General features: G+C 44.2%; 1 protein-coding gene across 2 annotated transcripts in view; it reads left to right on the top strand.

Moving 5' to 3' along the window:
• Window positions 1-15,108, top strand: part of TRPM1 (transient receptor potential cation channel subfamily M member 1) — a 594,536-nt gene that overhangs the window by 334,010 nt on the left and 245,418 nt on the right. The window contains exons 3-7 of one of the 2 annotated variants that reach the window (XM_069624914.1): window positions 783-978; window positions 1,304-1,517; window positions 4,152-4,276; window positions 9,015-9,186; window positions 11,281-11,455. In XM_069624914.1, coding sequence (XP_069481015.1) covers window positions 783-978; window positions 1,304-1,517; window positions 4,152-4,276; window positions 9,015-9,186; window positions 11,281-11,455 — 882 coding nt within the window. Of the gene's footprint in view, window positions 1-782; window positions 979-1,303; window positions 1,518-4,151; window positions 4,277-9,014; window positions 9,187-11,280; window positions 11,460-15,108 lie in introns of those variants that run through there. The other variant, XM_069624913.1, reaches the window with a different exon arrangement.

Here is a 15,108-nt window from a genome sequence, read left to right on the forward strand (position 1 = left end):
GCGTCGGGGAAGTATAAACCCTAAGATTGCATAAAATGCGTTGGGTTGTGTGCTCCACCTTCCCGGGTGATTCAGAAAATGCAATAGTATTTGGGTGGGCATTTTGCAAAGGTACAAGAGAATTTCATGTGACAGCTATTTGGAGTGGATTTTGAGCAACCTTTTTGTGATTGGGCAAGTGCTGCTAGGAAAATGATTATAGTGGACATTGACAAAGATCCATTCTGGATCTGCAGATAGTAACATTGTCTAAAATGTCGGATGGGCTGACGTGTTTTATTCTGACCAGATTTACCCTCGTAAAAAAGAGATGATCCTAGCTCGATCTGTCCTAACTGGTTGGCTCTTAATTCAACATATCCAAGCAGTGTTTCTTTCCCTCGTTTGCGTATCTCCATGGGTGCTTGTAGACCTGGACGAGAGAGCTTCAAACTTTGTTGCCTGAGAAAGTGAAGCATGTGGTGAAACATCAGAAGCAGGGGTCTATCCCATGCCCTGTTTTGAATCATGATGAACTCGATGATTTTTAGAAGACGGAGCTATCAGCACAGGGCACCTACTGACTTGTGATCACCTAAAAGACTAAACTGTTGATGCAGAGTCCTAATATCAATGTGCACCACTCACTAGGAATGTTAAAGATGTGGTGAGGTCACTCTGCGGGTAGCCAGGGGTGTCAAACTCCAATCCTGGATTGGGCCCTCGAGTATCGCACATCCCACCTTTCACTCTATGTCAATGATTGTCAAATATAGTTGACACGTACTGCCGTGCCGTTTCAGGTGTTGCTGTGGTCAGCCCCTCATTCAGCATGTCCCGGTACCTCAAAATGTGACAGCAAATAGAAATGGCGAGGACAACAAACAAGTGGAAAGTCAGCCTGAGAAATGGTCCATCAGTAAGCACACTCAGAGCAGCCCGACCGATGCCTACGGGATTCTGGAGTTCCAGGGCGGTGGACACTCAAACAAGGCCATGGTAAGGGGAGCGCTGATTACACAAATGTCGGGTAAGGTGGGCACCCGCTATTCTGGCATTAAATACTTTGGGAAATCCTCATCACCATCACTTGATCGGTCCAAGCAATTCTGGTGTTGATTGGCTTGCTTGGATTGTGAAACCTTTGTTGGCTTCTAGTTGGGGTGATTCTTGCCCAAAGTTTTTCATCTTCTCAATCATAATGGGTCATAGGTCGTTGAACACACAACACAAATTCCCTCAGGTGTGTTCCATGTTTGTTTTATGCATGATTGACATGAAGAAATGCAGAGATGCAACAACACTTGTTCACTGTTCCTTGCAGTACATCCGCGTATCCTACGACACCAAGCCCGACTCACTTCTTCATCTGATGGTGAAGGACTGGCAGCTGGAGCTTCCCAAACTTTTGATCTCTGTCCACGGGGGACTTCAGAACTTCGAGATGCAGCCAAAACTGAAGCAAGTATTTGGCAAAGGGCTGATCAAGGCTGCGATGACCACCGGGGCCTGGATATTCACCGGAGGAGTCAGCACGGGTAAGACCACTACAGACTGGACTCCTCCATACGTATATTGCTTTGTTTAATTCTCTTACCAATGTAAATGTGTCACATGGTATTCCTGAACTGGTCAGGTCAGTAATACCTCAGTTAACACCTGCCATTCTATATTAACATTTATTATTTATTGACATGTTTTGTTTCTCCCAAGAATCGATCAATTCCTGAGGATTTTCAATATTTGGAACACGCCTCTGATTCGGGCTAAAAAACGTCCAACTCACAGACTTTATTTATTTTTATTTATTTGCACTTATAAAGTGCGCAGCGGCCCTCAGGCACCGTGGCGCTGTTACCGAAGATTCACTTGGATAAAAGAATACAGTAGGATAACAAAAGAAATACAATGGGCACAGATAACACTTCATACATGTGAGTTATCTGTGCACCCTACCCATTGGATCACAGATGGCCTTGCACATGGGCCGGGTTTTACACACCTAGGAACACAACACTATAAGTCTCATTATAGAGATCCTTAGTTTATGGTGAGCTTCTGTGCCTTCCAAAGTCTAACACTAAAACCAAAGAGAAATATTCTTCAATAAACTCAACTGGACATCACTTCAGGAGGCGCCTGTTCTACCATGGGTAGGTGCTGTAGTACTTTACGTGCTATCATATAAGGGTGCTTGACAGTATAGATACTTCAGGATCGGTCCGGAATTCACAGTAGCACTGCTAGTAAGGGGACAAGAATACAGCTACCTCACTGGAACACAATGTCACATAGATCCTTCAAATGAATGAAAGATGCCGCTCCTGGTCACATTTGATTAGTGTATGTGACCTAGAACCTTAACTTCCTTCACAATCACAACATTTCGACTCCATAAAATCCACGGCTACCCAGGAGAACATATACAAGTCGGTGATGCTGACAGGTCAGCCCACCACTTCTGGGTTAATTTTACATCAGTTTGAGGCATATAGATGATTTTAAGTGGTCGATGTTTTGCTGTGCACACTGCAGCAAGAAAGCTTTAGATCTTGGAATTATAGTAGAGTTAACTAATCACATACAAGCTAATGTAACACACATTGATACTGTGTAACCCACTGAGATACCTTCAAATGACATGGCATGTAGCCCATATATTTGCTATTAATGTTACTATAATGTTCTCTGTATGGATCTAGACATGCACACCTGGGATGATACGAGCATCCCTTAGAGTTTTGTTGCATGCCTCCCAGTTCAACACAAAATAGGTTCTATGTTAAGATATGGTCATAGTGGCCCACATGCCTCTTTTATGCTCCAAGAAGATCAGAGGGCAAGCTGATGACTGGTTCACCTCGGCAAATGCCTAGTAGCCATGTGCCCTGACAAGAGGGCCTAGCCAAAGATCTCAGTCTGCCCTACTTGGTGAAGTATCGTAGCACAATATTGAGCACACTGCAAAATGGTACAATATTACAAGATATCTAAGGCCTTCCTTATTCACAAATGAGGGAGCTTGCCAGAACGATTTACCGTGCCTCGTAAGGCACCGAATCCAAAAAGAACGAGAAATGAAAGAGTCTTTGCACTTGGAAACTCAAATCAAATAAGGTGAAAAAAACCACACATAGTATCACATACAAATAGCCTTGTGATCTCACTTCCGATTAATTAAATCAGTCAGCCATTTCAGTTTTGGGCCTAATGTCAACCAGTGAAAAAACAGTTGCTCAATATGAAGGTTAGGTTTGGACTTGTGTCACCATTTCATCCCACACTTACTGATCTGCCGACCAGTTTCAGCCCAAAAACAGTTTACCGTTCATCAGGACTTAAAAGCATGATTACTCCAGGATACCCAAGCATTTTAATTCAATAGCATAATGCTGCTGTCCACTACTAAATACACCAAACAAGAGAGGAATACATTACTAGACCCATATTGCATGTATTGAATGCACAATGTATTGATATCTATTCAAAAAGAGCGCAATAATACATGATGTCCTATGTGGTAGTTCAACAGCAAAACAACTGGAGCCTATTTGTCCTTGGTGAAATAATGATGTATCCAACAGAAGTTAAAAATCTTTCTGAAAATTGTCATCAGTTTACCACTACCTGCGGTAAGGGCAATATGAAGTACATACATAGAGCAAAGTAAGGGCAATGTGAGGTCCTATGAGTGTCCACTATTACATTAATCACTGCTTGGGCTAGACAGAGAAGATCTGGGGAAAAGTGGGAACCGGAAATGGAATTTCATCCAGGTACCCCATTCTTCCACTGCACTCTGTGTTATGTGTTGTATCTCCAAACTCAATCTATGTGCCTTTAAAAACATGAGTAGTGTTTTGATTTGTCTTAGGGAACTGCTATGAGACTTTGTGAGAATATGCTTGGTGAACATCTGCCGTTGTGCACTTTGTTAGTGTATGCCAATCTTGCCCCTGTAAAGTATTGCACAACTGATCCACGTGCTTAGCTTGCTTTATCATACCATGGCGTATCTCTTTCTTAAAGCCTATGTGCTTCAAGGACATGTAGGCATTTTATGGGCATAATGGAATTTTACACAATGCATCTTTATGTGGTCGAATGGAAGGTCATGTGTATGTCTTTTACATGGTTAGTAAACCTTGCCCCTTGGAAATCCAATGACTTAGGTGTCATCCGGCACGTGGGAGATGCCTTGAAAGACCACTCGTCCAAGTCCAGAGGACGAATTTGTGCCATAGGAATCGCACCCTGGGGCATCGTGGAGAACAAAGAGGACCTCATGGGAAGGGATGTAAGTACTTGTAGGGAATAATATTGAACCCTATTTGGCTGATCAACAGTGGCATGAGTGCAATGTCCCTCTATCCAACCTGGCCCTTGTGGGTGAGTGAGTAGCAAGAGACGTTCACCAACCCATCCTGACATCTTAAACTACCCATAGTCAATGCAGCACGTTTTTCTAATTTCATAACTATTATTAATAGTCTATGTGTTGTCATGTACTACTGCTCACTGACCATGTTCTGATGCTCTTACATGGTTTGAGCTCCCAAATTGCCCAAAATATTGCGTTTCCTTAATGTCACTCTAAGAGCCCATTACCTTTATCAAAAAAAGTGCAAAATATTCAGAATCTGTACACAAGTGCCCTGTTGTTGGGTGTCTTGCACTTTGTCCAACCAGATTCCCCATTCTCCACTGGACAAGGTATATCCAGAATTTGATGTTTCCTTCATGGTCAGTTTTTTTAATCATCTTTATTAAGGTATCAGTGAGGTACACATCACTCTCTTACTATCTAGAGCAATTACGGTGCAACATTCTTTTAAAAGTGCGTTTGTCCTCACAACTTCTCATCCTATAAGAATTACAGTTGGTTCACACAACAGTGCAGACAGTCACAGGGTACGCAGACATTTGAATCATATTATGTTGGCAGCTGCAGTTGTATTGTTTTTTTATTTTTGTATTTGTATTTTTATTGTGCTTTATATATTGCCTTTGTCAAAAGCGCTTTACATAAAAAGAGAACAACGGTACTTAAGAATCAGTAGTGCATATCAACACTCAGACACTTCTGGTAACAGGCAATCAAGGAGAGTGGAGCAGGTGCGTTTTCAAAGAACAACGGAACAGAGAGTAGGAAGTAATAGAGCAGAGACACAGGGAGAGCATGTTCCAATGGAGAGGAGAAAAGAGCTGAAAAGAACAAAAGCGGGATTGAGCACAGGAGGGGGGGGGGGAGCGTTCAACCCAAAAAGCCAGGAAGAACGAAAAGTATGAGAGGCAGTATAGAAAGAAAGAAGAGAAGCAAGGTAGCCAGGTGCGAGCCCATAAAGAGATTTAAAAACGAAGCAAAGAAAATGAAATTTAAGTTGAGAATGGAAGGGTAGCCAACCAAGATAGGCAAGAGAAGGAGAGACTGAGTCCCGATAGGGAAGAAGACAAAATAAGCGAGTAGAAGAGTGATTGATTTAAGAGGAGCTGGTGTGAGCAGGGAAGGCCAAAGAGCGTAACAGAGCAATACAATAAGCGAGAAAAAAATGAGTGAGGAGACAAGATGTTTCGTAGCATGAAACGTCAGAAAGGGACGGACTCTGCAAATATTATAAAGGTGAAAGCGACAGGAGCGAAATGTGAGGGAAATATGATAGGCAAAAGAAAGGTTAGAATATATTGTACATATACGCCTGATATCCTTCCCATATATTTTTAGGAGGGTGAGACCCTGGGATAGCAGGGATATAGGTCTCTTCCCTTTCATTTGAATGAGCTAATTCTTTCAGCCACAAAGGCTGTGTAGGGGCTAGGTGTGATTTCCAAAACCTAAGGATGCACATCTTGGCAATTGGACATGACAAATTAAATAATCTGTGTTTCTCCACATGTTCAATGTTTTCAATGTTTGTATGTGTATTTTCTGCTGTAACTTGGTTTCACTCATGTCTGAGCAGGCCTTGTAAATGATTTAAAATCTCATTAGATATGCAAGTAGGTTAGCTTAGTTCACCTACTCGATCTAAGAGAAATGCAGTTGACCCACGGTCATGAATGACAACACTTTTTACCAGCACTTTCTATATAATGGTGAATGTCACCATAAACCCACTTCATGTTTGGTGCACTGCTGCCACCCAGAGGCCAGCCATGCACAGTGACATTTTTATTTGACATTTACTGCAAAGTTTGTTTGCAGTAAATGACAATTAAAAGTATCAAACATCCCAGAATGTCTTTGTACTACCCAGCAAGGTACCATGCAAATGGTACTCGACCTTCATAAAAACTCCTTGACTGTGCGAGTGGTCGAGTAGATTTTGCGAGGCCTGGTGACTTACCACATATGGATAAAACAGATTGCCATGCAATAGGAAAAACACAGTAATCAGCAACACAAATGCAAGACAACCTGTGCATGAACTCTTATTTTACAACAAGGTCCTTATGCAGGATATAAATGGGTTTATGGCCAGAACTTTTCAGTGCAGTGGTCAAACATCTTCCATAATCCCTCCCTTAATTTCCAAATTCTAAATGTTTAATATTAGCCCGCTCACAGTATAGTGGACACATGGCAGGAGAGCTTTCTCTGTTATTGGAGTGAAACTATGAAACTCCGGAAATTCTGGAAAGGACTAAAGGCCTGTATCAGCATTCTAGCAAAAGCCTTTTTCAAGCACCCCCTTTGGTCCTACTGCCTACCATTCCTGTGCATCCTGTTAACACATTCTGAAACCACACCCGGGGCACTCAAATGTGAAATGCGTGAAACAATTATGTGGAAATTATGAAAAGATGTCTATATTATTATAGGAAAGGTCACTGCAAACATACAGCATGCAATGATAGAATTGAATATTCATTGGCGATATTCACATTTTACTGAGTAACTTTTCAGTTTGTCATTAAATGTGCACTCTTTGTCTGGACTGGTCAAGGGAAGCAACCGTCTACTAAAACTCTTTCGGTATAATTAACAAATTTCTGTACTTCCCGGTAAGTACTAGAAACTTCCCACAGGGGGCATACTTTCATTCATAGGAGCATTGAGCAGGTCGCCCTTTGCTAATCAGTGCTGTACTCTGATCGTTCTACACTGGCTCTACAGGCATGACCGCTACCCCCAAACGTTGTTCCTGCCCTTTACTCTCTTACTTACACAAATCTTTAAGGCCCACTTAACTGTTCCCCCACTTGGCCCGCCAACTTCCTCTGCTGCCCGTTTCTATTCTCTTGTAGCCCGCAGTCTGTGTACCTGTCTGACAGGGGAGCCATTTGCCTCTAGCCAGACACGCCACTGCACTGTTGGACCGCTAGGTTGGTGATTGGCGCAGAATTTTTAAAAAACTGCTTGCGTGACTTAACACCATAGGTACAGAAGAATTACATTTTTTAGAATCTTTGGAATTGCAAGTGGCATGCCCACCCTATTAGGATGACTATAATAATAATAATAATAATAATATATTTATCCCATCACAGAAGGTCTTCTCCTTCCCCAGCTCAATGTATTGACCTTATCAGGAGGACACGCTGGATCAGCTGTGCCAGGGATTCATTCTAGTGACCTGCAAGTCGCAGGGTGGGGTGCTGGTGGTTTGGGGGACCTGTCCATTGATTCCAGGGCACCATCACAAACCTGTTAACATTTTTCAGCAACAGAGTAGTCCTTGATCCAAAGATCACCATACACCATATGAGACTGTGGGACGCAAGGGATACTGGGGGTGGGGGGGGTAGTGGGGTCATCAGGAGATACTTTGTTTGTGGCAAATGAAGAATACATGATGCAGTCTACGATTGGGGGTGCGGGGTGGAGGGAGCAGAGCCTATGCACTTTAAAAGGCCCTGGACAGACACGGGGCACAGTTACTGAGTAAACAGAGGTTGGGTAGTTGACTAATTCCAAACTTTGTGTCAGTCAAGTGCAGCTCAGGAGTTGTGCAGTCTAGGCACTGGCAGCCATTTCCCGCTTTTAATGTCTGCGCGCGTTCCCCACGAGTGTAGCTAGGGTGCACACGAGTGAAGATAAGACCCGCAGTCTGTGAGAGGTATGAGCACAAACGTTCCTCTATTTCCTCTCCAGCCACTGAGTTTGTTGTCTGGGGAAGGTTGCAAGTGTTTAAGGTGCATGCCATCACTCATGCCTGACTCACAATAGGAGTCGATATGTGTTGTGCTTCCTCTATAGCATCATTAGGCTGAGCTTCGCCTCCCCCACGGTGGTAAGTATGGGGGGGGGGGCAAGGGTGTTTGTCCCCCCCAACTTTCATGGGTTGTGCTTCCTCTATAGAATCATTAGGCTGAATATGGCCTCCCCATCGGCGTACGTTTAGGGCAGGTACAAGGATGCTTGCCCCCCCCCCCCCCAACTTTCATGGCACACCATGTTGTCCCACTCATTTGGCAAGGGCCCCTTTCATTTAGAAGTCATGCCCCCAACCCCCAAGAAAAATCAACAAAGTTACCCCACTGGCCTCCCCTGTCACATGCCAGGTGAAGGAGATTGCACAGTCTCTTCTGATCCCTGTCTTTGTTTTTGTGCTCCAATAGAAATGCTCATGCTTTGCATTTCTGTTTTTTCTTTGACATATCCACCCTTGATGTAGGTGGAAAAGTGAAAATGGTATTGGCAGCAATGGGACCCTTAACACTTTCACTGCCAGTGTGCATCCTGCACTTATGTGGACGCAGAACCGATCACAGCCTTACATACACACATGGGTTTAACCCCAACACTTATACAAGCATGAACGTGCTAGTTGAGGGTCCCTTGCTCCCACAGCCAGTCATTCCACCCGAATGCAGATACCCCCTACTGAATTAGGTAGCGTGCATGTAAAATGTGTAGGGGCAGGTACCCCTAGTGAATAAGATGAAGTGCATGGGGACGGCATAGGGGTGTGAGGGGCAATTTGCTCTGCCCTAGGATTTTAGATACCTATAAGGAGCAGGCCTAGAGTGTGGTGGATGTTATTAATCATGCAAAAAGATCAACTTGTAACTTTGTACGTTGCAACCCCTAACAGGTAACAAAACCTTATCAAACCATGTCAAACCCGCTGAGCAAGCTGTCAGTCCTAAACAACTCCCATACGCACTTCATCTTAGCAGACAACGGCACACTGGGCAAATACGGAGCGGAAGTGAAGCTCCGGCGTCAATTAGAAAAGCACATATCGCTGCAAAAAATCAACACACGTAAGTACAAGAGGAGGGGGTAGGTGAAGTGTGATGATCGGTGCGTGATCTTTGCGTCCTCTGTTGCTGGTACCCCAGAGATGTCTGAAGGATTACCCATGTGTTTAGTGTTACGTGAACCATCTTGCAAGCCAATATTTGATTGCACCATTAGATCTTTTCTTATGCTTCATATGAGAGCAACATGGGCACGTGTTACCAGCGTACGATGAAGTCAGAACTTCCCAAGGACCACAGTCATCGGATGTGATCACAAAGCGATTAACCTGATAATTTATCAATGACTTTGATTCATCATTACAAACACGTCTTCACAGTTGCCACTGCGGCCATGTCCCGGGGCCCTTGATTCACCTTGGATATTGATGGCTGTGCAGCTTATCATCTGGAGGGGGCACCATTGATACTCATGACCCCTGGGCTTCCCTTTGTCATCCTATGCCTGGAGATTGAAGGGAGGCAGGGACAGCAAAGGGATGCTTAAGTGCCATGCTTCTTACGTGACCAACTGGTTCATTCTCAGCATTCGACATATCACCGTCCGACGTCAATTATCAACGAGAAGATTAGCTAGAGCCGTGCTGTTTGGCTAAGTACTGTGTGTAGTCGTATGGTAAAGGTGAAATAGGTGCTGATCCTCATGTGGTCTACAAAATGTCAGCTCCTTTGGTTTGCGTTGATGGAGTAGCCCAGCAAAAAGCATGTGTACGATTTGTTTCTCGTGATCTCCTTTCCATGGTTTGATGTTAGTGCATCATCTAAGTTTAGGTCAGTGGTGGGAAAACTGCAGCCTTCCAGGTGTTTCACCATATATCTCCCATGATCACCCAGCATGGACCATGCTGGCTTGAGCTGACGCAGTTGTAGGCAAAACCTCTGGAGGGCCACAGGTTGCCCATGACTGATATAGGTTCACTAATTTCAGCAGGATTTGCTCAATAACATCTCATTGTCTTAAACCATTGAAGGTCAAGGTTACATGTGCAATAATGATACAAATCCAAAACTCGGCGTGCATGCCATTCTTAATGTAGATCAGAGAATATTTGGTTAAAGTTTATTTAAAAGGGCACTTGCCTCACCGAGAAATTGTTGTAAGGATCTAAGAAGCTCGATCTCCTGTGCACAGCTGCCAAGTTGCCCCTTAGCATCAGCCCTTCCTGGTGATATAGTCCAGAAGCTGTCTTTATACAGCAATGTCAGGGTTCATGCAACAAATGGTAAAAAGAGGATATCAAATCCCAGAATGATTTAGACAATTAAAACAAAATTAACTGATGCTGTCATAGACAACATGGGGTCACCTGGGAGCCCCCCTCAAGCCCCAACACTGCATCTTTCTGTTCTGTGGTATTTCTCCTGGTCCTGGCCTCCCCCTCTACCTTTATTCATTCACATATTTCCTTCCCCTTTTAAGGTTTTCATCACACAGATCCGGATGGAAAGCCATCATTGTGTACTTCCTTTTGTGATTTTCTTTGTTGCTTTGATCTGTTGGTTTCTGGCATATCCTGTGTTTGTCTATGTGCCCAACTGAGATTCAAGAAGACAGTGCTTTATTGATCATTATTTTACATCAGTGCAACTCAATACATATTTGGTTTATCTCCTTTTTTTAAATATTTCATTTCCAATAGTTTGATAACGGGACTGCCACCCTAATATTTCCTTGCCAGGATCCTAAATGTTTAGGAGACTGAGGGCCTAATTCACAGAAGCGTTTTATAATGGTGCATTCCCATAGGCCCTGAATATCTGTCTTCCAGGAAGCAGGCTGATGCCCCCAAGCTATTTAAACTCAGGAACATGTGCCCTCTGCAAACCTAGGCTATAGTGAGAGTAAATTCCCCTATATGTGAGTAGCATTGATCCATCTCCAAACCAGGTCATTTCTACATCTGTTTTACGGACCTCTTCCTATGTGTGCTAATGTTTTGAGTAGGATATTGATCATTACTAAGCAAACTCTTATATTGTGTGCACTGTGCGATTGTCGGCATGTCCTTCTCAGGTGTGCACCTAGAGGGAATAGAAGATGAAATCATGACCCGTGTCTTGCATGAGAGAGCAGTGTCCATGTACTTTCTCTCCTAGGCCTGGGGCAGGGTGTACCCGTGGTTGCGCTAATCGTAGAAGGGGGCCCCAATGTGATCTCGATCGTCCTGGAGTGCCTGCGAGAAGAGCCCCCGATTCCGGTTGTTGTTTGCGACGGAAGCGGTCGAGCATCGGACATTATATCCTTTGCCCACAAGTATTCTGAGGATGCGGGGTAAGGCTCCAGTAACAGGTGCTGGGAGAGCTGAATAATACTCCTACAATGAACCACAAGACACCAGTACACCAACCCTTGCTATTTTAAACATGTTTTTTTACTCTAGAAACAGCCAGAGACAGGAAGTCGTAGGTTCTTGTGACATCCATGGGACTCTTGACTTATTGGCTCCTGGCTTCACCTTTCTGGCCCTGTAGAGGTCCAATAAGGATTTTGGAGCATTGGTCCTAGGAACTGCAAACAAAGAATCTGCATGTTATTACTTATTTTAAAGCACAACATGAAAACTTGTTTTGATACATTTTTATTAAACTGCAAAACATTGCAAGCTGGATATCAGCAAGAGATTCTAAGCAGATATGAATCAGCTATTGGAAGATCTCTTACATTAGAGTAAGCAAGAGGCCAGGTATTAAAAGGGATGACAGTGCGGCCATCTTTTACCAGGGACGTCATTTTTACATTGAAGCTCCTGTCCTGTGGCCAGTGCCATGTGGCTCTTTGTTTCTGAAGTGGCTGGAATTTATGTTGAGGCCTCTTAAAAAAAAAACAGGGGGTTCCACAAGTACAACACTTTGAGCAGTGACCCCAAATAAGAATGAATATGAATAACAAACAATTTTTCTGTAATTCTATACAATAATTGCTAGACTCATTAAAGTGGTGTTCTGTCGCTTCCCATGATGTCACTTGGGGTGGGGTCAAATGACATCACGTCCTGTGAATGTCATCGGAGGTCAAGGGTCATGTGACATCCCTTACGCATTTTGGTGAAATGACGTCCCTGTTTTTTACAAGGATTAAAATGCCTTCGATTGTACGTAAAAAAGGATATTGTAAGTCACCTCAGAGTTCCGTGGCCTTATAAAGGAATGCAGCCTTTGGCCTCGTTCCTCTGTTTGTTCACAGAACTCTTCTCTGACTTGCAATATCCTTATATCGTACAGTAGAGGGTACTTTATGCCATACATTTCCACAAGTGTTATAAAACCATGATACACAATTCAATGACTACATAACACAGAACTTCAAAAAGATCAAATGAAATAAAGTGAGGAATACATAAGCAGTAAAACAATTGTGCATCCACAATAAGTAACTCTACAACAGCATTCGAAATAAATATCAAAGTGTACTATTACTTATAAAAATACCTCAGAGTCCATTTTGGCCAATTTGCATCTCCTGAGGCAGACATACCCAGCATGCTCAGAAACAGCTACCATGCTGCCATTTAAAAGGAATGATCTGCTGGGGTTCAAGCAGAAGCTAAATTACACGTTATTCCTCAAACATGGAACTAGGGTTCAGGGCCTAAACACTCTGAACAAAAGAACGACTTTGCGTTATAAAGGCAGTGAAGGCTGCTCACGCAAGGTCAGTCTTTTGCTCACAGTTGCTTCTCAGTTTCGGGGGAGAGAGGGGGTATGACGCCATCCGGAGCGTGGCCTCCCTCCCACCCACTTTATGGCAACATCCCGGAAGGCCAGGGCTCAAGTTGAGCGTACACGCGGGGGGACAGAGTTCCCCACTTTTTTCAGAGGACACCTTGATAAGCAAATTTCTGGTGACACCACATTCAATTGCTATGTTAATGAGTCCCCCCACTTTTATTTTCGCACTTACCCCCTGTGGAAGCGTCACGTATAGGAAGACACACTCCTGTATTCCATCTTTTGTTCATCGTGTTTCCGGGTTCTTGGCAAACAGACTGCAGCCCTAAACTAGATATCTTTTGCGAACATCATTGTTTGCAAGCCGGACACAAGAGCAAAACATTTTCAGCACTTTCACTGCTTGCAGGTGGCACTCAAATCAAAACCATTCTGTTTCCATTTCCTCAGACGGCTTAGCAGTGGTAAAATGCCCAGCCGGAGCTTCATTGGAAGGCATCTTAGAATGGAGGTCAGGACAGAGCGCTAGTGCTGGAGGCTCGATATGTACCCACCTAGACCGAATTTGTCATGTGTTCTCACTGTATTCTGATGGCAGAGCTGTTGCGGCAAGCCTCGTGTTTCAGTGTGAAACGGTACTGTGACCAGCTAGACTGAATTTGTCATAGTCGTAGCTGCATGCTAGAGTGCGTCGATGGATAGCCGTGCCTGCGGCGGATGTCCTCCTAAGTAGTGCATTTATACATACCTTAAGCTCAGATGGAGCTTATCATTGATGTCGCTGCATCATCCAATCTTCTGTGGGGAAGAAAAAGCCGGCTACCTTTGTAGACTGTTCTCAGCACTATGGACCGGCTGCCCTTAAGTCTAACAAGTGCAATCGGCTGGTTGTCCTAGAAGATCTTCTAGGTGGGACAGACAGGCTACCAGATAAACTAGTCTAATGGGATTCTCTGAGCGCAATAGACTGGTTACCTTTATCGTCTTACAACGTATTATCCACATTCTACAAACACTTACCAAAGCAGTCTAATAAGCACAATATCAAGGAAAGCTGCACGCAACCACTGTGCGGTCCAATCGCTAAACCATAACATGTCCTTCGGCACTGAATGAAATGTGGTGCTAAGGTTTATAAAACACATATACAGAGTCTAACTTTCACAATTGACAAAATGACAATCTGAAATGCTGTTTGATCGCTTCAAAAAGGAAGGCAGGGATGGACAGAAAAAGCCCCCTAGAGCTAGCTGAATTAAGGGGGATTCCCAACAAGGAACTGCAGATCTTCTGCAACAGTGGGAGGGGCCACCAAATCAGCATCTGTGAAGCTTAGCAACCAAGGCAGACAGTTGTGGGAAATGGCACTGTACTAACAGGGTGTAAGATACCTGGGTCCTCTGCCCACTGGGAGGCCCACACAGGAGCGGGATGTTCCTGTTCGTCTCTTACTTGTACGTCCTGATGCCTTCAGACTCCGGTGCGGAATAAATAAATACAGGAGTTAGTGGGAACCCCCTGTGCCATCCCAGTGCCCCTCTGCCCCTCAGTTTCTAGCCACCACAGCAACAGCAGGACACCCAAAGCTGACGGCACGGCTGCAGCGCAGCCACTTTCGTTCCTGGGTTGGCGTGCGCCAATACACAGATACGCGCGCCTCCAATGGCATTGTGTCCTCTTCCTCTAAATGAGTGGTCCTCCCTCGTGCATAGGGGGGGAAACCAAATGGCCAACTCAATTGCCATGTGCAGTGGCATCTAGTCCCAGAGTGTTGCCAGGGCCCCCCTCCCCCGTCGTCACTTTCTTGACCCGGATCAAAAAGAAGCCCCCCCCCCCAGCACGGATCACTCTGTCTCTGTGGAATCTTATGCTGCTTCACCATCAGTTGACTTGCTTGCTAGAAATATTTGAGACATCATGAAGTATCCACACATTTCAATGAAGCTAATGGGTGGCATTAAAATAAACAAAAACACATTACTGGTGCTCGCAAAACCCACAGCATGAAATATTTACAGAAAGGGGCCTTTTTCTAAATTATTTTCTAATCCTTAATGGCCTGCATATTAAAATCCTACCTTTTGGTCCTTATTGAGGCCAGCCACTGCCACTGCGGCCGGAAACATGCGCAAGATGCGGGTTTAGTGCACATTTTCCCCAAACCTACCGGTGAGTCGCAGGCCAGAAGTGAGCAGCGCGCCCAGTTCCTGTCACCTTGCATCGTGTGACTTGTAGTTCTGCTTTTACAATGAAAAA

This window comes from Ambystoma mexicanum, chromosome 11 (genome assembly GCF_040938575.1).
Source record: "Ambystoma mexicanum isolate Mex_15411 chromosome 11, UKY_AmexF1_1, whole genome shotgun sequence".
In the NCBI taxonomy this organism is placed as follows: Eukaryota; Metazoa; Chordata; class Amphibia; order Caudata; family Ambystomatidae; genus Ambystoma; species Ambystoma mexicanum.